The sequence below is a fragment of the Balaenoptera musculus genome, chromosome 3, assembly GCF_009873245.2.
Source record: "Balaenoptera musculus isolate JJ_BM4_2016_0621 chromosome 3, mBalMus1.pri.v3, whole genome shotgun sequence".
NCBI lineage: Eukaryota > Metazoa > Chordata > Mammalia > Artiodactyla > Balaenopteridae > Balaenoptera > Balaenoptera musculus.
Window position 1 is genome coordinate 41,421,644 of NC_045787.1, and position 23,291 is coordinate 41,444,934.

The following is a 23,291-nucleotide window of genomic DNA, read 5'->3' on the forward strand; positions in this document are numbered from 1 at the left end:
ACTGTTTCTGGTGTCTCCTTTTCTCTATTTTCCTTTTCTTATCAGCATATGAATATTCAAAAGCTTCTTTTTTGTTCTTTGTTGCTTTTTAGCCACTGTGTTGTGTTTCTTCTTCCCCATTGTAGTCATTCATTCAGTACATATCTTTCGGGTGCCAGGTATATTTTATTATTCACTGAATATAGAGATAAACAAAAAAAGTTATGGTCCCTTTCTTTTCAGAGTTGTTATTGAGTGATCTGCTTAGAAAATCCCTGCTTAACTTCCTAACTTTCCAGTCATCTTTTAGTCTACTATAGTTAGATTTCTTCTTTCTCCATGTCTTTCAAACTGCTCTGGCAAAAATCACCAATAACTAATTGCTAAGTCTATTTGACTCTTGATTATTCTGTTGGTTTTCTATTTTTCTGACTCCTTAGTCTCTATAGGCTTCTTCTACCTGTCTGTTATAAGTTAGTGTTACCCAGACTGTTTTCAGAGAATAAAAACAAAACTCTGATTCTCATACATGTGAAAACACAATTTGTTGTTGCTGCTATTAAATCTCAGAAATGTTAAAATCTAAATTACTTTGTGTTAATGTTTTTTGTTCATGTCATAGCAAGTATAAGGAGAGATGTGAGGGAGGTGAACCAAATAACCAGGTATGGCCCCGCAGGTTGATCATACCTTGATGAGGGTCACACCATGATTTAGGGTCTAGTCTTCAGATTTTCAGATTCCGAAATTTGATTTTGTCAGTGCGCCGGAGGTTGTGCTCTTTGGATAGAATCACTTTCATCATACTCATGGTATGGTATAACAAAAGAAGGACATTCCCTTAAATTAATGGATAAGTAGTCCTCTTATTGTCAAACTACCTAGGAGTCAGAAACTACTTAGAAGTTTCTTGGCGTCATAATAAAGGGGAATATGTAGTCTCAAGGGGAAGACTGATGAAAACTATTCCTGTCCCCGGAAGGGTTCATTCATTAATAAAAACAACTCAAATTAATCCTTTCGTAATGTGTGCTGGATAAACTACCAAATTCTACCCCTTTATAGATTCTATTTAGAGTTTCACATTGCTTCTAACACAGTTATTATACTGGGTATTGTTCATTGAGTTTCATAATTTATCGTTTCACTTAATTACAGTCAGGTTCTAGTTATTCCTTTTTGAAACACTACACACATCATCTTGATTGTAATAGAATTGCAAATTTACCAACAATCTCTCAATATTTCTAAGACAGCTAATCTTACCTCATACTTGTTTGTTGAAATTTTGCTCTTAGAAATTATTTCTAACTTCTGTGTGTACCGTACTTTGCCCTTGTTGATTATTTATACATTAATTCGCTTACGTATTGGGAATTTAGATATATTGTGAACTGCTCTCCAGATCTTAATCTTCACTGGAGGAAAATTAGTTTCCTGTTGCAGGGAATAATACCATTTTATTCCACATAGTTTTCTTTCATATAGTGGCATCCCTTTTTTATGTCCATTCTGCTTTTTTGAGCATTCATTAATGTCAGGAAGTACATTAGATATAGAAAATACAAAGATAGCTGAGATAGATCCTAGACCTTAATAAACAGTTTCTTTTGGGAGATAGACTTAAGTGCTTTTAATTAGATTACTATCAGATAAACACTAATAGAAGTTTTTTGAATGTTGTAGCTTTTGCATTTTGACTTTTTCTCAAAGGTGGTTATTTAATTTTACAGTGTCTAAGACTGTCAGAAACACTTTAGTTCATCACCTTTATTTTTCAAACCATCATTGATTAAGGAGTGTTGAATGCATCAATTCTCGAATAGTAAATTGATTTTTTTTTTTTTAACATCAGGTTGCACTTCCTGCAGATGAAGATTATCTACCACTTAAACCTCGCGTTGGAAAAGCTGCAAAGGTTTGTACTTTGGGCAGTACGGTTTGTACAGTTTTGTGAGTCTGTTTTCCTAAAACTCTTAAAGATAAACTTTTAAATGAGATTCTTATACTTCCCAGTGTGTGTGTATATATGTATATACACACATGTATATGTACAAACTAAGAAGCCGCCACCTGAAGTCAAATATGGTGAGAACCAAATCAATAACCATGCTGAAAACCAAGTATCATGTGATAAGATTTTTAAAAATTAAAATAATTCTCAACCTTTTTAATGAATCTAATGAAAAGTACTGATCTTTCTCTGGAAAAAAATGCATATGTACAATCAGTTTTGCATATAGTTTTGGGAGTTGAACAAGCTTCTAATGAAATTTAAACTCTATTGCTGATAGTAAATGGATTTTGAAACCCTGATAGATGGTGAAAGAGTAATATAAATTTTCCAAGTCATTTTCTTAAGTAAAAAAGGCAGTATGGTGGGGTAAACATGAACTCTTCAAGTCTAATAGATATATTATTCTGCCTTTGCTGAATGAACTTCATTGAGGCCTTGCCTTTTCAGAGCCTCAGAGTTCCCATCTGTGAAAAGAAATTATACTTAGGTTAGGGGTTGCTGTGAAGATTAGTATCTGGAAAATGTGTTGCACAGTGCCCACCATAAAGCATGTTCTTGATAAATGGTAATGATTATTGTGTTGTAATTAATATATATGTAAACATATAATAATTGAAAGATCAGATAGTAGAAATAACTTCTATGCTGTCTGGTTAAAGTTTTTTTTTTAATTCTTCCTAATTTTCTCTAGTGGGTGGCATATTTCCCATATAGACTCATAAAGAAATGCTCCCAGAATGCTTCTAGGGGTAGCGTCTCTTGGTTTTAAGTGTACTATGATGTGTCTAGGTGTCTTCATACAGATACTAATTTTTTTTATAGGAATACCCGTTCATTCTTGATGCTTTTCAAAGAGAAGCCATTCAGTGTGTTGATAATAATCAGTCTGTTCTAGTATCTGCACATACATCAGCAGGAAAAACTGTATGCGCTGAGTGAGTAGCTTTCTTTTTAAATGGAATTTTAGGACTGTTAATATTTGCTTTATACTTTAGGTGCTCCTATGTTGGGTGCATAAATATTTACAAATATTATATCCTCCTGTTGGACTCACCCCTTTATCATTATGTAATGCCCTTCTTTGTCTCTTGTTACAGTCTTAGTTTTATTTTTTATTTATTTATTTATTGTTATAAATTTATTTATTTATTTTTGGCTGCATTGGGTCTTCGTTGCTGCACGTGGGCTTTCTCTAGTTGCTGCAGGCGGGGGCTGCTCTTCCTTGCGGTGCGCGGGCTTCTCATTGCGGTGGCTTCTCTTGTTGCAGAGCACAGTCTCTAGGTGCCTGGGCTGCAGTAGTTGTGTCTCATCGGCTCTAGAGAGCAGGCTCAGTAGTTGTGGCGCATGGGCTTAGTTGCTCTGCGGCATGTGGGATCTTCCCAGACCAGGGCTCGAACCCATGTTCCCTGCATTGGCAGGCGGATTCTTAACCACTGCACCACCAGGGAAGTCCTTACAGTCTTAGTTTTAAAGTCTATTTTGTTTTACATAAGTGTAGCTACCACAACGTTCTTTTGGTTTCTATTTGCATGGAATATCTTTTTCCATCCCTTCACTTTCAGTCTGTGTGTCCTTATATCTGAAGTGAGTCTCCTATAGGCAGCATGTAGCTGCAACTTCTTTTTTTATCCATTCAGCCACTCTCTTTTGATTGGAGAATTCGTCTATTTACATTTTATTATTGATAGGTGTGTACTTACTGCCATTTTGTTAATTGTTTTCTGGCTGTTTTGTAGTTTGTCTCTGTTCCTTTCTTCTCTTGCTCACTTTCTAGTTTTAAAATGAAATTTTAAAATAACTTTTTTACTGTACTCTTTAAAAGTTTAAATTTTTTCTATTTGATTTCTGTAAATTTAGACTCTTACCTTTATTTCATTTCTTCTACTTACTTTGGGCTTCATTTGCTCTTCTTGTTCTAGTTTTTTAAAGGAGGAAAGGTGAGATCCTTGATTTCAGACCTTTTTCTAATACAGACATTTAGTGCTGTAAATTTCCCTTCAGTCATGAATATGTATCATGATTCACTAATGCTATGTTCATTTTTTGTGCATTTCATTTCAGGTCTTTTCTAATGCTCTATCTTCAGATTCATTAATCTTTGCTTGTTCATTATCTAATCTGTCCTTAATCCTATTCAGTGCATTTTTTTCATCTCGGACATTATAGTTTTCTTTCCTGGAAGTTCATTTTTGTGTGTGTTTGTTTTCCATGTGTCTACTTAACTTTCCTCCAGTTTTTTGAGCATACAGAATACAGTTTAAAAACTGTTTAAATGTTTTTGTGACTATTACTTTCATTTGTGTTACTCCCTGATCTGTTTTAATTAATTGACTTTTCCCTTCATTATAGGTCAGTATTTTCCTACTGCTTTGCATACGGCTCTGATGGGATGTTTGGCTGTTTTTTAATTTCATCACTGACTTTTGGCAGTTTAATTATGATGTGACTTTACATAATTCTTCTCATGTTTCTTATGCTTGAATTTATTGGGCTTCTCAAATCATGGGTTTATTAGTTTTCATCAGATTTGGGAAAATTTCAGCCATTTTTTATGTCAAATAGTCCCCCTTCTAGTAATCTTAGGACTTCAGTTAAACTTAGGTTGACTTTAAGTTGTCTCAGAGCCTAGTGACACTCTTATTTATTATTGTTTTTTGGTGTTTATTCTCTGTGTTTCATTTTGGACAGCTCTTAAATGGCTTTAACTTTATTCATCTTTTTTTCTGCAATGTCAAATATGCTTTTAATCCTACCAACTTTATTTCATCTTAGATTTAGATTTTTTTTTTGCTGAAAGTTTGGTTTGGGTCTTTTAATATTTTCCATATTTCTTCCAAACATGCTGTTTTATTTTTTCTCAATTTTCTTGAATGTACAGAATATAGTTATACTATATAGTAACTTTCACTATCCTTGTTTATTTACTATTTTATATTTTCTGTCTCATTTTTGGATGCCTTTTTACTTATTTATTTTTACTCATATTATAGGTTGTATTTGCCTGGTTCTTTGCTTACCTGGTTATTTTTTAATGCCTGCCGGGACATTGTGAATTTTACCTCCTTGGGTGATGAATATTTTTGCATTTCTATTCACATCTTTTTTTCTTTTTTTAACATCTTTATTGGAGTATAATTGCTTTACAATGGTTTGTTAGTTTCTGCTTTATAACAAAGTGAATCAGCTATACATACACATATATCCCCATATCTCCTCCCTCTTGCATCTCCCTCCCATCCTCCCTATCCTACCCCTCTAGGTGGTCACAAAGCACCGAGCTGATCTCCCTGTTCTATGTGGCTGCTTCCCATTAGCTATGTATTTTATATTTGGTAGTGTATATATGTCCATGCCACTCTCTCACCTTGTCCCACCTTACCTTGCCCCTCTCCATGTCCTCAAGTCCATTCTCTACATCTGCATCTTTATTCCTGTCCTGTCCCTAGGTTCCTGAGAAGCATTTTTGTTTTTTGTTTTGTTTTTTGTTTTTGTTTTGTTTTTTAAATACATTTATTTATTTTTGGCTGCATGGGGTCTTTGTTGCTGTGCGTGGGCTTTCTCTGGTTGTGGCGAGAGGGGGCTACTCTTCGTTGCGATGCACGGGCTTCTCATTGCAGTGGCTTCTCTTGTGGAGCATGGGCTCTAGGCATGCAGGCTTCAGTAGTTGTGGCACCCGGGCTCAGTAGTTGTGGCTCATGGGCTTAGTTGCTCTGTGGCATGTGGGATCTGCCCGGACCAGGGCTCAAACCAGTGTCCCCTGCATTGGTAGGCAGATTCTTAACCACTGTGCCACCAGGGAAGCCCCCATTTTTGTTTTTTTCTAGATTCCATATATATGTGTTAGCATACGGTATTTGTTGTTCTCTTTCTGACTTAACTTCACTCTGTATGACAGACTCTAGGTCCATCCACCTCATTACAAATAACTCAATATAGTTTTTTTTTTATGGCTGAGTAATATTCCATTGTATATATGTGTCACATCTTCTTTATCCATTCATTTGTCGGTGAACACTTAACGTTCCTTCCATGTCCTGGCTTTGTAAATAGAGCTGCAGTGAACATTGTGGTACATGACTCTTTTTGCATTATGGTTTTCTCAGGGTATATGCCCAGTAGTGGGAATGCTGGGTCGTATGGTAGTTTTATTTTTACTTTTGTAAGGAACCTCCATACTGTTCTCCATAGTGGCTATATCAATTTACATTCCCACCAATGGTGCAAGAGGGTTCCCTTTTCTCCACACCCTCTCCAGCATTTATTGTTTGTAGATTTTTTGATGATGGCCATTCTGACTGGTGTGAGGTGATATCTCATTGTAGTTTTGATTTGCATTTCTCTAATGATTAGTGATGTTGAGCATCCTTTCAAGGGTTTGTTGGCAATCTGTATATCTTTGGAGAAATGTCTATTTAGCTCTTCTGCCCATTTTTGGATTGGGTTGTTTGTTTTTTTGATACTGAGCTGCATGAGCTGCTTGTAAATTTTGGAGATTAATCCTTTGTCAGTTTCTTGGTTTGCAAATATTTTCTCCCATTCTGAGGGTTGTCTTTTCGTCTTGTTTATGGTTTCCTTTGCTGTGTAAAAGCTTTTAAGTTTCATTAGGTCCCATTTTTTTGTTGTTTTTATTTCCATTTCTCTAGGAGGTGGGTCAAAAAGGATCTTGCTGTGATTTATGTCATAGAGTGTTCTGCCTATGTTTTCCTCTAAGAGTTATAGAGTGTCTGGCCTTACATTTAGGTGTTTAATCCATTTTGAGTTCATTTCTGTGTTTGGTTTTAGGGAGTGTTCTAATTTCATTCTTTTATATGTAGCTGTCAGGTTTTCCCATCACAACTTACTGAAGAGGCTGTCTTTTCTCCATTGTATATTCTTGCCATCTTTATCAAAAATAAGGTGACCATATGTGCGTGGGTTTATCTCTGGTCTTTCTATCCTGTTCCATAGATGTATGTTTCTGTTTTTGTGTCAGTACCATACTGTTTTGATTACTGTAGCTTTGTAGTATAGTCGGAAGTCAGGGAGCCTGATTCCTCCAGCTCCGTATTTCATTCTCAAGATTGCTTTGGCTATTCGGGGTCTTCAGTGTTTCCATACAAATTGTGAAATTTTGTTCTAGTTCTGTGAAAAATGCCAGTGGTAGTTTGATAGGGATTGCATTGAATCTGTAGATTGTTTGGGTAGTATAGTCATTTTCACAATGTTGATTCTTCCAATCTAAGAACATGGTATATCTCTCCATCTGTTTGTATCATGTTTTAATTTCTTTCATCAGTGTCTTATAGTTTTCTGCATACAGGTCTTTTGTCTCCTTAGGTAGGTTTATTCCTAGGTGTTTTTTTCTTTTTGTTGCAGTGGTAAATGGGAGTGTTTCCTTAGTTTCTCTTTCAGATTTTTCATCCTTAGTGTATAGGAATGCAAGAGATTTCCTTGCATTAATTTTGTATCCTGCTACTTTAACAAATTCATTGATTAGCTCTAGTAGTTTTCTGGTAGCATCTTTAGGATTCTCTGTGTATAGTATCATGTGACCTGCAAACAGTGACAGCTTTACTTCTTCTTTTCTGATTTGGATTCCTTTTATTTCTTGGATTCTTTATTTCTTTGGATTGCTTTTATAGTGGTGAGTGTGGGCACCCTTGTCTTGTTCCTCATCTTAGTGGAAATGGTTTCAGTTTTTCACCATTGAGGACAATGTTGGCTGTGGGTTTGTCATATATGGCCTTTATTATGTTGAGATAAGTTCCCTCTATGCCTACCTTCTGGAGGGTTTTTATCATAAATGGGTGTTGAATTTTGTCAAAAGCTTTTTCTGAATCTATTGAGATGATCATATAGTTTTTATTCAATTTGTCAATATGGTGTATTACATTGATTGATTTGCGTATATTGAAGAATCCTTGCATTCCTGGGATAAACCTCACTTGATCATGGTGTATGATCCTTTTAATGTGCTGTTGGATTCTGTTTGCTAGTATTTTGTTGAGGATTTTTGCATCTATGTTCATCAGTGATATTGGCCTGTAGTTTTCTTTCTTTGTGACATCTTTGTCTGGTTTTGGTATCAGGGTGATGGTGGCCTCGTAGAACGATTTGGAGAGTGTTCCTCCCTCTGCTATATTTTGGAAGAGTTTGTGGAGGATAGGTATTAGCTCTTCTCTAAATGTTTGATAGAATTTGCCTGTGAAGCCATCTGGTCCTGGACTTTTTGTTTGCTGGAAGATTTTTAATCACAGCCTCAATTTCAGTGCTTGTGGTTGATCTGTTTATATTTTCTATTTCTTCCTGGTTCAGTCACAGAAGGTTGTGCTTTTCTAAGAATTTGTCCATTTTTTCCATGTTGTCCATTTTATTGGCATGTAGTTGCTTATAGTAATCTCTCATGATCCTGTGTATCTGTACAGTGTCAGTTGTTACTTTTCCTTTTTCATTTCTAATTCTATTGATTTGAGTCTTCTCCCTTTTTTTTCTTGATGAGTGTGACTAATGGTTTATCAATTTTGTTTATATTCTCAAAGAACCAGCTTTTAGTTTTATTGATCTTTGCTATTGTTTCCTTCATTTCTTTTTCATTTATTTCTCTTTTTTAAATTTTTTTAAATTTATTATTTATTTATTATTTTTATTTTTGGCTGTGTTGGGTCTTCGTTTCTGTGTGAGGGCTTTCTCCAGTTGCGGTGAGTGGGGGCCACTCTTCATCGTGGTGCGCGGGCCTCTCACTGTCGCGGCCTCTCTTTGTTGCAGAGCACAGACTCTAGACGCTCAGGCTCAGTAGTTGTGGCTCACGGGCCCAGTTGCTCTGCGTCATGTGGGATCTTCCCAGACCAGGGCTCGAACCCGTGTCCCCTGCATTGGCAGGCAGATTCTCAACCACTGCGCCACCAGGGAAGCCCTTTCATTTATTTCTGATCTGATCTTTATGATTTCTTTCCTTCTGCTAACTTTGGGGTTTTTTTGTTCTTCTTTCTCTAATTGCTTTAGGTGTAAGGTTAGGTTGTTTATTTGAGATGTTTCTTGTTTCTTCAGGTAGGATTTTAGTGCTATAAACTTCCCTCTTAGACCTGCTTTTGCTGCATCCCATAGGTTTTGGGTCATTGTGTTTTCATTGTCATTTGTTTCTAGGTATTTTTTGATTTCCTCTTTGATTTCTTCAGTGATCTCTTAGTTATTAACTAGTGTATTGTTTAGCCTCCATGTGTTTGTAATTTTTACAGGTATTTTCCTGTAACTGATATCTAGTCTCATAGCATTGTGGTCGGAAAAGATACTTGATACGATTTCAATTTTCTTAAATTTACCAAGGCTTGATTTGTGACCCAAGATATGATCTATCCTGGAAAATGTTCTGTGAGCACTTGAGAAGAAAGTTTATTCTGTTGTTTTGAATGGAATGTCCTATAAATATCAATTAAGTCCATCTTGTTTAATGTATCATTTAAAGCTTGTGTTTCCTTATTTATTTTCATTTTGGATGATCTGTCCAGTGGTGAAAGTGTGGTGTTAAAAGTCCCCTACTATGATTGTGTTACTGTCGATTTCCCCTTTTATGGCTGTTAGCATTTGCCTTAGGTATTGAGGTGCTCCTATTTTGGGTGCATGAATATTTATAATTGTTATATCTTCTTCTTGGAATCCCTTGATCGTTACGTAAAGTCCTTCTTTGTCTCTTGTAACATTCTTTGTTTTAAAGTCTATTTTGTCTGATATGAGAATTGCTACTCCAGCTTTCTTTTGATTTCCGTTTGCTTACAATATCTTTTTCCATCCCCTCACTTTCAGTCTGTTTTTGTCCCTAAGTCTGAAGTGGGTCTCTTGTAGACAGCATATGTATGGGTCTTGTTTTTGTATCCATTCAGCCAGTCTGTGTCTTTTGGTTGGAGCATTTAATCCATTTACATTTAAGGTAGTTATTGATATGTATGTTCCTATTATCATTTTCTTAATTGTTTGGGATTTGTTATTGTAGGTCTTTTCCTTCTCTTGTGTTTCCTGCCTAGAGAAGTTCCTTTAGCATTTATTGTAAAGCTGGTTTGGTGGTGCTGAATTCTCTTAGGTTTTGCTTGTCTGTAAAAGTTTTAATTTCTCTGTCGAATCTGAATGAGATCCTTGCTGGGTAGAGTAATTTTGGTTCTAGGTTTTTCCCTTTCATCACTTTAAATATGTCCTGCCACTCCCTTCTGGCTTGCCTAGTTTCTGCTGAAAGATCAGTTGTTAACCTTATGGGGAGTCCTTTGTATGTTATTTGTTGTTTTTCCCTTGCTGCTTTTTATATTTTTTCTTTGTATTTAATTTTTGGTAGTTTGAATAATATGTGTCTTGGCGTGTTTCTCCTTGGATTTATCCTGTATGGGGCTCTCTGCGCTTCCTGGACTTGATTATTTCCTTTCCCATGTTAGGGAAGATTTCAACTGTTATCTCTAAATATTTTCTCAGTCCTTTTCTTTTTCTCTTCTTCTTCTGGGACCCCTATAATTCGAATGTTGGTGCGTTTAATGTTGTCCCAGAGGTCTCTGAGACTGTCCTCAATTCTTTTCATTCTTTTTTCTTTATTCTGCTCTTCAGTAGCTATTTCTACTATTTTATCTTCCAGGTCACTTATCCGTTTTTCTGCCTCAGTTATTCTGCTATTGATTCCTTCTAGAGAATTTTTAATTTCATTTATTGTGTTGTTCATCATTGTTTGTTTGCTCTTTAGTTCTTCTAGGTTCTTGTTAAACGTTTCTTATATTTTCTCCATTCTATTTCCAAGGTTTTGGATCATCTTTACTATCATTATTCTTAATTCTTTTTCAGGTAGATTGCTTGTTTCCTCTTCATTTGTTTGGTCTGGTGGGTTGTTACCTTGCTCCTTCATCTGCTGTGTGTTTCTCTGTGTTCTCATTGTGGTTAACTTACTGTGTTTGGGGTTTCCTTTTCCTAGGCTGCAGGTTCATAGTTCCCATTGCTTTTGATGTCTGCCCCCAGTGGCTAAGGTTGCTTCAATGGGTTTTGTAGGCTTCCTGGTGGATGGGACTAGTTCCTGTGTTCTGCTGGATGAGGCTGGATCTTGTCTTTCTGGTGGGCACGTCCATGTCCGATGGTGTGTTTTGGGGTGTCTGTGACCTTATTATTTTAGGCAGCCTTTCTGCTAGTGAGTGGGGTTGTGTTCCTGTCTTGCTAGTTGTTTGGCATAGGGTGTCCAGCACTGTAGCTTGGGTCGTTGAGTGGAGCTGGCTCTTGGCGTTGAGATGGAGATCTCTGAGAGATTTTCGCCATTCGATATGATGTGGAGCTGGGAGGTCTCTGGTGGACCAACGTCCTGAACTCGGCTCTCCCACCTCAGAGGCCCTGGCCTGACAGCCGGCCAGAGCACCAAGATCCTGTCATACACACAGCTCAGAATAAAAGGGAGAAGAAAGGAAAGAAAGTAAGAAAAAAGAAAGTTTTTAAAATAAAAAATAATTATTAAAAATAAAAAAATTTACAAGTAATAAAAAACAAGAGAAGGAAAGAAGAGAGCAACCAAACCAAAAAAGAAATCCACCAGTGATAAAAAGCACTAAAAACTATACTAAAAGGAAAGAACAAAAAAATAAGCATGCATACAGAACCCTAGGACAAATGATAAAAGCAAAGCTATATAGACAAAATACGCACAGAAGCATTCACATACACACTCACAAAAAGAGATAAAGGAAAAATATATATATATTTTTGCTCCCAAAGTCCACCGCCTCAATTTGGGATTATTTGTTGTCTATTCAGGCATTCCACAGATGCAGGGTGCATCAAGTTGATTGTGGAGATTTAATCCACTGCTCCTGAGGCTGCTGGGAGAGATTTCCCTTTCTTTTCTTTGTTCACACAGCTCCTGGGGTTCAGCTTTGGATTGGCCCTGCCTCTGCATGTGGGTCGCCTGAGGGCATCTGTTCTTCGCTGAGACAGGATGGGGTTAAAGGAGCAACTGATTTGGGGCTGTGGCTCACTCAGGCCAGGAGGAGGGAGGGGCATGGATGAGGGGCTATCCTGCGGCGGCAAAGGCCAGCATGACATTGCACCAGCCTGAGGCGTGCCGTGCGTTCTCCCGGGGAAGTTGTCCCTGGATCACGGGACCCTGGCAGTGGCGGGCTGCACAGGCTTCCGGGAGGGGAGGTGTGGATAGTGACCTGTGTTTGCACACAGGCTTCTTGGTGGCTGCAGTAGCAGCCTTAGCATCTCATGCCCATTTCTGGGGTCCGTGCTGATAGCCGCGGCTCACGCCCGTCTCTGGAGCTCGTTTAGACGGTGCTCTGAGTCCCCTCTCCTCGCGCACCAGGAAACAAAGACGCAAGAAAAAGTCTCTTGTCTCTTCGGTAGCTCCATACTTTTTCCCGGACTCCCTCCCAGCTAGCTGTGGCACGCTAGCCCCCTTCAGGCTGTGTTCACGCAGCCAACCCCAGTCCTCTCCCTGGGACCTGACCTCTGATGCCAGAGCCTCAGCTCCCAGCCCCTACCTGCCCCAGCGGGTGAGCAGAGAAGCCTCTCAGGCTGGTGAGTGCTGGTCGGCACTGATCCTCTGTGGGAATCCTTCCGCTGCCCTCTGCACCCCTGTGGCTGTGCTCTCCTCCGTGGCTCCGAAGCTTCCCCCCGCCCACCCCCCATCTCTGCCAGTGAAGGGGCTTCCTAGTGTGTGGAAACTTTTCCTCCTTCACAGCTCCCTCCCACTGGTGCAGGTCCTGTCCCTATTCTTTTGTCTCTTGTTTTTTCTTTTGCTCTACCCAGGTACGTGGGGAGTTTCTTGCCTTTTGGGAAGTCTGAGGTCTTCTGCCAGCGTTGAGTAGGTTTCTGTAGGAGTTGTTCCACATGTCGATGTATTTGTGGAGAGGAAGGTGATCTCCACGTCTTACTCTTCCACCATCTTGAACGTCCCTTTCTATTAACATCTTGAGCTTTGTTCTGGGGTATAGTTTCTTGGAAAAAAATATAATCCTTTCAGGGCTTGTTTTTATGATGAGTTTAGGCAGGACTAGAGTAGCATTCAGTCTAAGGCTAATTTTCTCCACTATTTAATATATTTCTTGGTATTCTAGCTAGTACCTTGTGAATTATAAGTTTTTCCACCATGACCAATGGGAACCTGAATAACTCCCAGCCCTGTGAAGATCTGGTTATTTTTAGCTCTGCTTCATTTGGTTGGTTTCCCCCTGGCTTTGGGTTGTTTCCTAACACTTATTCACTGATTATTACTTACTTGAAAACACAGGAGTGCTCAGCAGATGTTCAGAGCTTTCCCTCTGTCTAGCTGTCTCTTCTCTGGTTATTTTCCACTGCAGTGTAGCTGCCATGGCCTCCCCAGGCTCCCACCTCTGTCTGCTTAACTTAGGGAAACCTCCAGGGTCCATCTCCTGGAACTGTGACTTGGAAACTCTGTGGACAATAATCTGGAATTACCTCATTTCCTTCCACCTTCTCCAGGATTACTATGCTTTTATTCAGTGTCTGAAATCATTGTTTCATATATTTTGTCATGTTTTGTAGTTGTTTCAGGTGGATAGGTAAAGCGAGTCCTTGTTAGTCCATGTTGCAAGTAAGTATTTTCTACATTATTTTTAATGTGTGTTCTCTACTACTGCAGTAGTTATCTAATTTTGTAAATAAATATGCATATATTGCCTGTGTTTTAAATTTTTTGATAGGTATCTTTTCTTCTAAACTGTATTTAAAGGCCACAGTTCTGGAGTCTTGCTACTCAAAGTATGGTCCTGCACCAGATACATGAGTATCAGCTACAGACCTATTAGGCAGAATCTCAGGACCCACCCCAAAACTACTGAGTCATAATCTGCATTTTAACAAGATCACCAGGTGATGCATATGTCCATTAAAGTTTGAGAGGAACTGGGCTATTCTGAAAGTGGATTGTGCTCTTTCACGTGGATGGGATTTTGCAATCTGTTGTAGATAGGCTTTTGTGGGTTAACTTTTTTTTCCTTCATATGTGCTGCTGTCACTACTATCTAGTTCGTGAACACCTTCACCATGGCAAAAAGAAACCAGGTACACATTAATCAGTCGTTCCACATTTCCTTAGCCCCAGTTCCTTTCAGCCACCAGTCTGCTTTCTGTTTGTATGACTTTACCTTTTCTGGGCATTTCATATAAATAGAATCATACAATACGTGGCCTTTTGTTTCTGTTTTATTTCACTAAGCATAATGATTTTAAGGTTCATCTGTGTTGTAGTATACATCAGAGTTGAATTGCATTTTGACTGATTAATTGTGTGGTATTAATATACCACATTTTGTTTATCCATTCATCAATTTATGGGATATATGAGTATTCGCAGTTTTTTGGCTATTATGAATGATGCTGTTGGAAACATTTATGTACAAGTTTTTGTTTGAACACATGGTTTTACTTCTCTTCAGTATATACCTAGGAATGGAATTACTGGGTCATGTTTAATTCCATGTTTAACTTTTTGAGGAACCACCAAACTGTTTTCCACACAGCTGCATCATTTTATTTTCCCAGCATCATTTTATGAGGGCTTCAATTTCTCCATATCCTTGCCAACACTTGTTACTACCTTTTTTTAAAAATTGATTATATAGTAAATTTATTTTATGATTGTTTTAAATAAAAACTTTTTTAATGTGGATTTTCAGCATAATACAAGTTAGTCTGAATAATGCAAAGCATTTTTAAAGGTGAACTAATTAGGTTTCTGAAAAGAATTCCAGAAAGAAAAAAAGCACAATGATGTTACTTATTTCTAGACAAGATTAAGGTTCTCTGGGTATTAGTATAATCCTATATGATGTGCATTGTTTCTAGATTCTGATCATGTGAAGTTTATTATTTTTAAATTATTTTTTCTTCCAGTTTTATTGAGATACAATTGACATGTAGCACAGTGTAAGTTTAAGGTTTGCAGCATAATGATTTGACTTACATGCATCATAAAATGATTATCATAATAAGTTTGGTGAACATCCATCATTTCATATAGATACAGAATTAAAGAAATAGAAAAATTTTTTTTCTTGTGATGAGAAAGAACTCTTAGGATTTACTCTTTTAACAACTTTTTTATGTAATCTTCAGCAGTGTTAATGATATTTATTGTATTGTATATTACATCCCTATTACTTATAACTGGAAGTTTCTACCTTTTGGCCATCTTCATCCCAACCCACCCCCCCCACCCCCGCCCCGACCTGTGGTAACCATAGATCTGATCTCTTTTTCTGTAAGTTTATTTTGAAATGTAATTGACCTGTAACACTATGTTAGTTCCTATTACACAGCATAGTGATTTGATAATTCTATACATTTCAAAGTGGTCACCACAATAAGTCTGGTTACAATATGTCACCATAAAAAGATATTATGTAGTTATTAGACTATATTCCCCATACTGTATGTTGCATTCCCATGACTCATATATTTTGCAACTGGAAGTTTTTACCTCTTAATCTCCCTTACCTATTTCTTTCCTCTCCTCACCATTCTCCCCTCTGGTGACTACCTGTTGGTTTTCTGTTTCTATAACTGTTTCTATTTTGTTGTGTTTGTTCATTTGTTTTTTAGATTCCACATACAAGTGAAATCATACAGTATTTGTCTTTCTCTGTCTGACTTATTTCACTTAGCACAATACCCTCTAGGTCCATCTATGTTGTTGCAAATGGCAAGATTTCATTTTTTATGGTTTAGTAATATTCCATTGGATATGCATATACCACATCTTTATCCATTCATTTATTGATGGGCACTTGGGCACAGGGGTTCCCTTTTGTCCTCATCCTCACCAACACTTGTTTCTTGCCTCTTTGATATAGCCATTCTGTCAGGTGTGAGGCGACATCTCATTGTGGTTTTGATTTGCATTTCCTTAATGACTGATGATATTGAACATTTTTTAATGTGCTCTTTGGCCTTTTTATGTCTTTGGAGATACGTCTGCTTAAGTCTTTTTTTACTTGTTCATTGGGTTGTTGGTCTTATTGAATTGTGGTAGTTGTTTTGTATTCTGATACTAGTTCCTTGTCAGATATATGATTTGCAAAACTTTTCTGTCATTCTGTAGGTCATCTTTTCACTTTCTTGAGTGTCCTTTCAGGTACAGATGTCTTTAATTTGACGAAGTGCAGTTCATCTGTTTTCTTTTGTTGCTTGTGTCATTTTTAAGAAACCGTTTCCTAATCAAGGTGACGAAGATTTACACCTATATTTTCTTCTAAGAGTTTTGTCATTTTAGCTATTATATTAGGTCTTTGATCCATTTTGAGGGTTTTTTATTTTTGTAGGTCCAACTTCATTGTTTTGCATATGGATATCCAGTTGCCTCAGAATTTGTTGAAAGACTGTTTTTTCCCCTCAGTCTTGGCATCTTTTCGAAAATCAATTTGAGTTTGCAGGTTAACTATTAATAATTTATAATATATTTTATTTCTTCATTATGGAGAAATTACAGCTTTCCTATTGAGCAGCTGAATTAGGTATTCTTAACAGTGATCACCTAAAGAGTAAAGAAGATCATAGAGGAAGAAAACTTAAAAATGGCTCCAGTCTCCCTATTCATCATTGCCTTTACCTTGGCATAATGGTGGATATATTTCATGAGTTCTGGAATATTGTCCTTTGGGATAGTCAGGGCCTATCTGGTTATTGTATATTAGTCTTTCCAGAACTTGGCTTAGATGTAACTCAAAATTTTTCTCTTTGCAGGGGAGTTAGACAAGTGAAGCTTTGGATCTTAAATTATCATTCTAATGGCATCAGCCAATTGCAGATTAGTCTTGATCTGTTTCTGAGATTCAAACACATTATGGTCAGGTACTGCCCTAGTTTTGTCCAGTGGAGTAGGACTAATTTTTTTATTGGTCCACTTTTCAGAAGGTGCTGAAGTCAGAAGTTAGTTTCCTCCTAAGGCACAAATATAGAAGAGGTTTGACTATTTTTAGTTCAGTTATTTTATCTCACTTAGAAAAGTGTACAGTAGTTTGGTGCATTATCCATTTAAAGGCAACATATATAGTCATTAGAATTCTGGGCATTAGTGTAACTTTGCTTTCATTTTTCCTACAAAAGCAGACTGATTTTCAGTATGGGAAATTTTCATGTATATGCTGAAACCTGCTCTCATACTCTGGGTTAGGAGAACATAAAGAGATGTTTAAGAAATTCACCAGGTTTATAGACACTTTTGAAAACCTGGTGAGGACTGCTGTGGAAACCAGTCTGGTACTTATTCAAAAAGTTAAATGTAGAATTACTATATGACTCAGTAATTCCACTCCTAGGTATATTACTGCAAAGAACTGAAAACAGATGCACAGATACTTATACATGAATGTTCATAGCAGCGCTATTCACAGTAGTGAAAAGATAGAAACAACCCAGAAGTCCATCAGTTGATGAATAGATAAATAAATCTGGTTTATCTGTACAATGAAATATTATCCAGCTGTAACAGCAGTGAAGTACTGATACATGCTACAGTGTGGGTGAACCTCAGAAACATGCTGAGTAAAAGAAGCCAGATTCAGTAGGTATGATTCCATTTGTGTGAAATATCCCATATGACTTCATTTATGTGAAATATCTCAGGTAAATTCCTAGAGACAGAAAGATTGGTGGAGGCCAGGGGATGTTGAGAGGAGGGGAGCAAAAAGTAACTGCCTAATGGGTATGGGGTTTTTGGAAGGATGAGAATTATGTTTCAGAATCAGGTAGAGGTGGTGGTTGCACAACATAGTGAATGTACTAAATGCCACTGAATTGTACACTTTAAAATGGTTAATTTTATGTTGTATGAATTTTACCTCAATTAAAAAAATGTGATGAGGTATGTATTTGTATGTACATACCATATTTTATAATTTCAGGGAGTGGTTCATGGATCTCAGATAAAGATTTCCCCTAGGGATTCAAGGACTTAAGGTAAACTCCAGCTTCAGCTGGTAACTGTAGCAAGTATAATATTTTATTTATAAATCTGGTGCTAGGGTTAACATTTTGGTACCAGATTATCTATGTAATTAAGTAGTTTTCTGGCCCTGATGGTTTTTTATTTTATGTAAAGCTTTTTTTAAAAGCTTTATTATTATTATATAATTTAAATATTATTAAACTCACCCATTTAAAGTATACAGTTCAGTGAGTTTTAATAAATTTGTACAGTTGTGCAACCCTCTCCAGTTTTAGACTTCCATACATACAGTTTTGTTATGTGTGTTTGCTTTCAACCTACTCCCACCTCCAACCCTAGGCAAACACTCATCAGCTTTGTCTAAATAGTTTTGCCTTTTCTAGAAGTTTCATGTAAATGAAATCATGTAATGTGGAGTCTTTTGTGTCTTTTTTTTTTTCGCTGTTTAGAATAACATTTTTGAGGTTCATTCATGCTGCATATATCACTAGTTCATTTCTTTTTATTTATAAGTAGTATTACATTTTATGGATACCTGACATTTTATTTACCTATTCAGTTGATAGACATTTGAGTTGTTTTGTGTTTTTGATCATTTTGAGTAGTTCTGATATAAACATTCATGTACAAGTCTGTGTGTGGACATGTTTTTATTTCTCTTGGGTAGTACCTGTAATTGCTGGGTTTTATGGCAAATATATATTTAACTGTTCAGTAAATTGCCAGACTGTTTTCCAAAGTGGCTGTACCATTTTGTATTCCTACCAGTAATGGATGAGGGTGCCAGTTTCTCTATGTCCTTACCACCTCTTGTCATTATCTTTTTTGATTATACCTATTTTAGTGGGTATATAGTACTGTCTCATAGTGGTTTTGAATTTCTATGATGACTAAAAATGTTAAGTATCAATTTCCTGTGCTTATCTTAAATGAAATATCCGTTTGTATATCTTAAATGAAGTATCTATTTCAGTCTTTCGCTGATTTTTAAAATTGAGATGTTGGTCTTACTGCATCATAAATAATTCTTTAAACTATCTTAATGGTATCTTTTGTAGAACAAAAGATTTTTATTTTGATGTTCAGCTCAGTTTTTTCTTTTATGGATTGATTGATGTCAATCCTTAAGACATTTTTGCCTATCCCAATATCACAAATATTTTCTCTTATATTTTCTTTTTGAAGTTTATAGTATTAGCTCTTCCACTTAGAGCTATGATTTCCTTTGAATTAATTTTTATGTATGATGTGAGGTAAAGGTGGGGTTTAAATTAATCTTTTTGTATGTGGATAATTGTTCTAGTTGAAAAACTGTTATTTTTCCACTAAATTACCTTTGAATTGAATTGACTATTGAATTCCTAGTGAATTGACTATAAATGTATGGATTTGGTTTTGGACTTCCTATTCTGTTGATCTCTGTGTGTATCCTTATACCAGTACCACACTATCTTGATTATTGTAGCCTTAAAGTCAGTATTGAATTTAGGTAATTAGAGTCCTCTAACATCAGTCTTTCTGAAAATTGTTTGGGCTCCTCTAGGTCCTTTGCATTCTTCAATAAAATTTTAAGATTAGTTTGTTAATTTCTACCAAAAAAGACTACTTGTATAGGGATTGTGTTGAATTTATAATTTGGGGAGAATTTTCATCTTAACATTATTATAGACTCTTCCAGTCTGTGAGCATGGTATATTTCTTCATTATTCACATCCTCTTTGATATCCCTCAGCAGTATTTTGTAGTTTCAGTGTACAGGTCTTACATTTTCATAAATCTCTTTCTAAGTATTTTATTGCTTCATGCTATTGCAAATGGCATTCTTTCTTAAGTTCATATTTGTATTGTTAATGACTTGTATACTAAAGTACAGTTTATTTTATTAAACATCTTTATTGGAGTATAATTGCTTTACAATGGTGTGTTAGTTTCTGCTTTATAACAAAGTGAATCAGCTATACATATTTCCCCATATCTCCTCCCTCTTGCATCTCCCTCCCACCCTCCCTATCCCATCCCTCTAGGTGGTCACAAAGCACCGAGCTGATCTCCCTGTGCTATGCGGCTGCTTCCCACTAGTTACCTGTTTTACATTTGGTCGTGTATATATGTGCATTCCACTCTCTTCGTCCCAGCTTACCCTTCCCCCCTGCCCCACACCGTGTCCTCAAGTCCATTCTCTACGTCTGCGTATTTATTCCTGTCCTGCCCCTAGGTTCTTCAGAACCCTTTTTTTTTTTTAGATACCATATATATGTGTTAGCATACAGTATTTGTTTTTCTGACTTAATGAAGTACAGTTTATTTTTATATGCTGATATTTTATCTTGTCACTTTGTTAATATACTTGCTTACTAACAAGTTTTAGTAACTTTCATATTCCATAAAGTTTTCTACATAGGTGGGCATATTGTCTGTGAATAAAGACAGTTTTTGCTGCTTCTTTTTGATATGTTATCCCTTCAGTTTCTTTTTCTTATTGCATTGGCAATATCCAGTACATTGTTGAATAGTAGTAGTGACGGTAGATATCCTTATCTGTTCCTGATCTTAAAGGAAGAACATTCAGTGTTTCACCATGAAGTGTGATATTAGCTATAGTTTTTTCCTAAGTGCCTTTTATCAGGTTGAGGAAGTTCCTTTCTATTCTTAGTTGGGAATAAATGAAAAAAATTTAAAAACACCTGTTTGAATGGCTATTATCAAAAAGACGAGAGATAACAAGTGTTGGCAAGGATATGAAGAACAGGGAAACTTTGTGCACTGTTGTGGGAATGTAAATTGGTACAGTCACTATGGAAAGCAGTGTGGAGGTTTCTCAAAAAATTAGAAATAGAGTATAATCCAGCAATCCCACTTCTGGATATATATCTAAAGGAAATGAAATTAGTATCTCAAAGAGATATCTGCATTCCTATTATTCACAATACCCAAGACAAGGAAACAACCTATGTCCATCAACAGATGAGTGGATAAAGAAAATGTGATATCTGTCTGTCTATATCCATATACACACACACTGTCGATCACAATGGAAAATTATTTAGCCATCAAAAAAAGGAAATCCTGCTATTTGTGACAGCATGAATGGACCTTGAGAGCATTATAAGTCAAATAAGTCAGAGAAAGACAAATACTGTGTGATCTCACTTTCATTTGGAATCTAAAAAAGCTGAACGCATTGAAACAGGGAGTTGAATGGTGGTTGCCAGGGGCTGGGGTGGACAGGGTGGAGGAGGTAGGAAGATATTGATCAAAGGAAACAAACTTCCAGTTATAAAATGAGTAATTTCTGGGGATCTAATTTAGAGCATGGTTATTATCTTTAAAAATACTGTATTATACACTTGAAAGTTGCTAAGAGAGTAGATCTTAAATGCTTTTACCAGAAAAAAACCAAAAGGTAATTAGTGAGGTGATGGAGATGTTAATTAACCTTATTGTGGTAATCATTTCACAATATATATGTGTAACAAATCTTACAGTATATAGTTTAAACTTATACAATGTTATATGTCAATTATATCTTAATAAAGCTGGGAAAAATAAGTGTATTGAGGATTAGAAAAGAAGCACTGTATTTTATCAAATCCTTTTTCCATCTATAGAGGCAAGGATATGGTATTTGCTTTTTACTCTGTTAATGTGGTGTATTACATCAATTTTTTGTTAAACCATCCTTATATTCCTGAAATAAACCTGGTTTATGGCACATGATCATTTTATATGATGTTGCCAGTTGCAGTTTGTGCATAGTTTGTTCTGGAATATCTTTGAATCTTATCTTCATGAGGGATTTTGGTGTGTAATTTTCTTTTCTTACAAGGTCTTTGACTAGGTTTGATACCATGTTAATACTGACCTGATAATATAAGTTGGGAAGTGTTCCCTCCTGGTCTGTCTTCTGAAAGGATTTGTGTAGTTTTGGTATTTTCTCTTTAAATGTTTGACAGAATTTACTAATGAAGCCATCTAAACCACCTAGGCTTTTCTTCATGGGAAGATTTTTAAATTCCTAACTCAGTTTGCTTTCTTCTTGAGCCAGTTTTGGTAATCTGTGTCTATCAAGGAATTACTTGAAGTGGAATTAGATTGATTTTAGATTATTCTTCCTGTCTAATGTGTTTAAAACTATAATTTTCTGTCTTAGTACTGCTTTACATGCATCCCATAAATTTTGGTAGTTACATTTTATTTTCAATTCAATTCATTTTTTATTTTCTCTTGGTTTCCTCTTATGTTTACTTTTCAAGCATTTGGTGATTTTCCATACACCTTTCTGTTTTGGTTTCTAATTTAATTTCTTTGTGGTTGGAGAAGATACTTTATGATTTCTATAATTTGATTTAATGATTGATGTGGTTGATTTTGTTGTTTTTCAGTAATGTGTCTAATGTCTTAACAGGCTTCTATTTAACAAATATTTTTTAGTATACTATTTTAATTCCTCTGTTGATTTTTTTTTTAGCTTTGAGTTATGTTTTTAGTGATTACTCTAGGGCTTACAGTATACATTTTTAACTAAATCACAGCCACAATTTCTGTAAAATATTGATACTTTGCTCTAATATTTCTTCCTCCTTTTTTTCTGCTATTTTTGTCACATGTATTTCAACTATATGTTATAAATCCAGTGTAATACAATGTTAAAATAATGTTTTTGCTTTAAACAGTCTTATGTTTTTAAAAATATTAATTGAAAAAGAAGCACAAACCCTATACAGTCTTGTATTTACCCACATATTTATCATTTTTAGAACTCTATTCTTTTTTCTGTATTCGAGTTAAAGAATTTTTTAAGACTATTTCTTCTGGGGTTGATGTGTTAGCAGTGAATTTCCTCAGTTTTTATTTGGAAATGTCTTTATTTTGCTTTTATTTTTGAAAGGATAATGTCACTGAATATGTAATTCTGAGTTGACAGTTTTTTTTCTTTCACCATTGGATACTCATTTGGCTGACATTGTTTCATTCTACTCCATTATTTCCCATCAGAAGTAAGCCTTAATTATGGTATTCTCCTGTTATGTTTTGAGTTGTTTTTCTCTTGCTGCTTTGAAGACTTTCAGCAGTTTGACTGTGTTTCTAGGTGAGATTCCACAGTTTTTCCTGCTTGGGTTCATTGTGCTTATGGTATGTATAATGTTTTTTAAAACAAATGTGGGAAGTTTTTTTATTGTTATTTTTTCAAATATTTATCTTGCGTCTTTCTCAGTTTGGAACTTATGTTTGGACACCTGGGGTTGTCGCATAGATCTTTGAGTGTCTGTTTATTTTTCTTCTATTTCTCTCTTTAGATTTGATAGTTTCTATTGATCTATCTTCATATTTAGATACTTTCTTCTGCCATCTCAGATCTTCTCTTGAGCCACCTAGTGGATTTTTCATTTCAATTAT

At 36.0% G+C, this 23,291-nt stretch overlaps 1 protein-coding gene across 1 annotated transcript in view; it reads left to right on the forward strand.

Annotated features, from left to right (window-relative positions):
- Positions 1–23,291, forward strand: part of MTREX (Mtr4 exosome RNA helicase) — a 137,796-nt gene that overhangs the window by 9,145 nt on the left and 105,360 nt on the right. The window contains exons 4-5 of the mRNA XM_036849062.1: positions 1,835–1,897; positions 2,819–2,931. Of these exons, the coding sequence (XP_036704957.1) occupies positions 1,835–1,897; positions 2,819–2,931 (176 nt within the window). The remainder of the gene's footprint in view (positions 1–1,834; positions 1,898–2,818; positions 2,932–23,291) is intronic.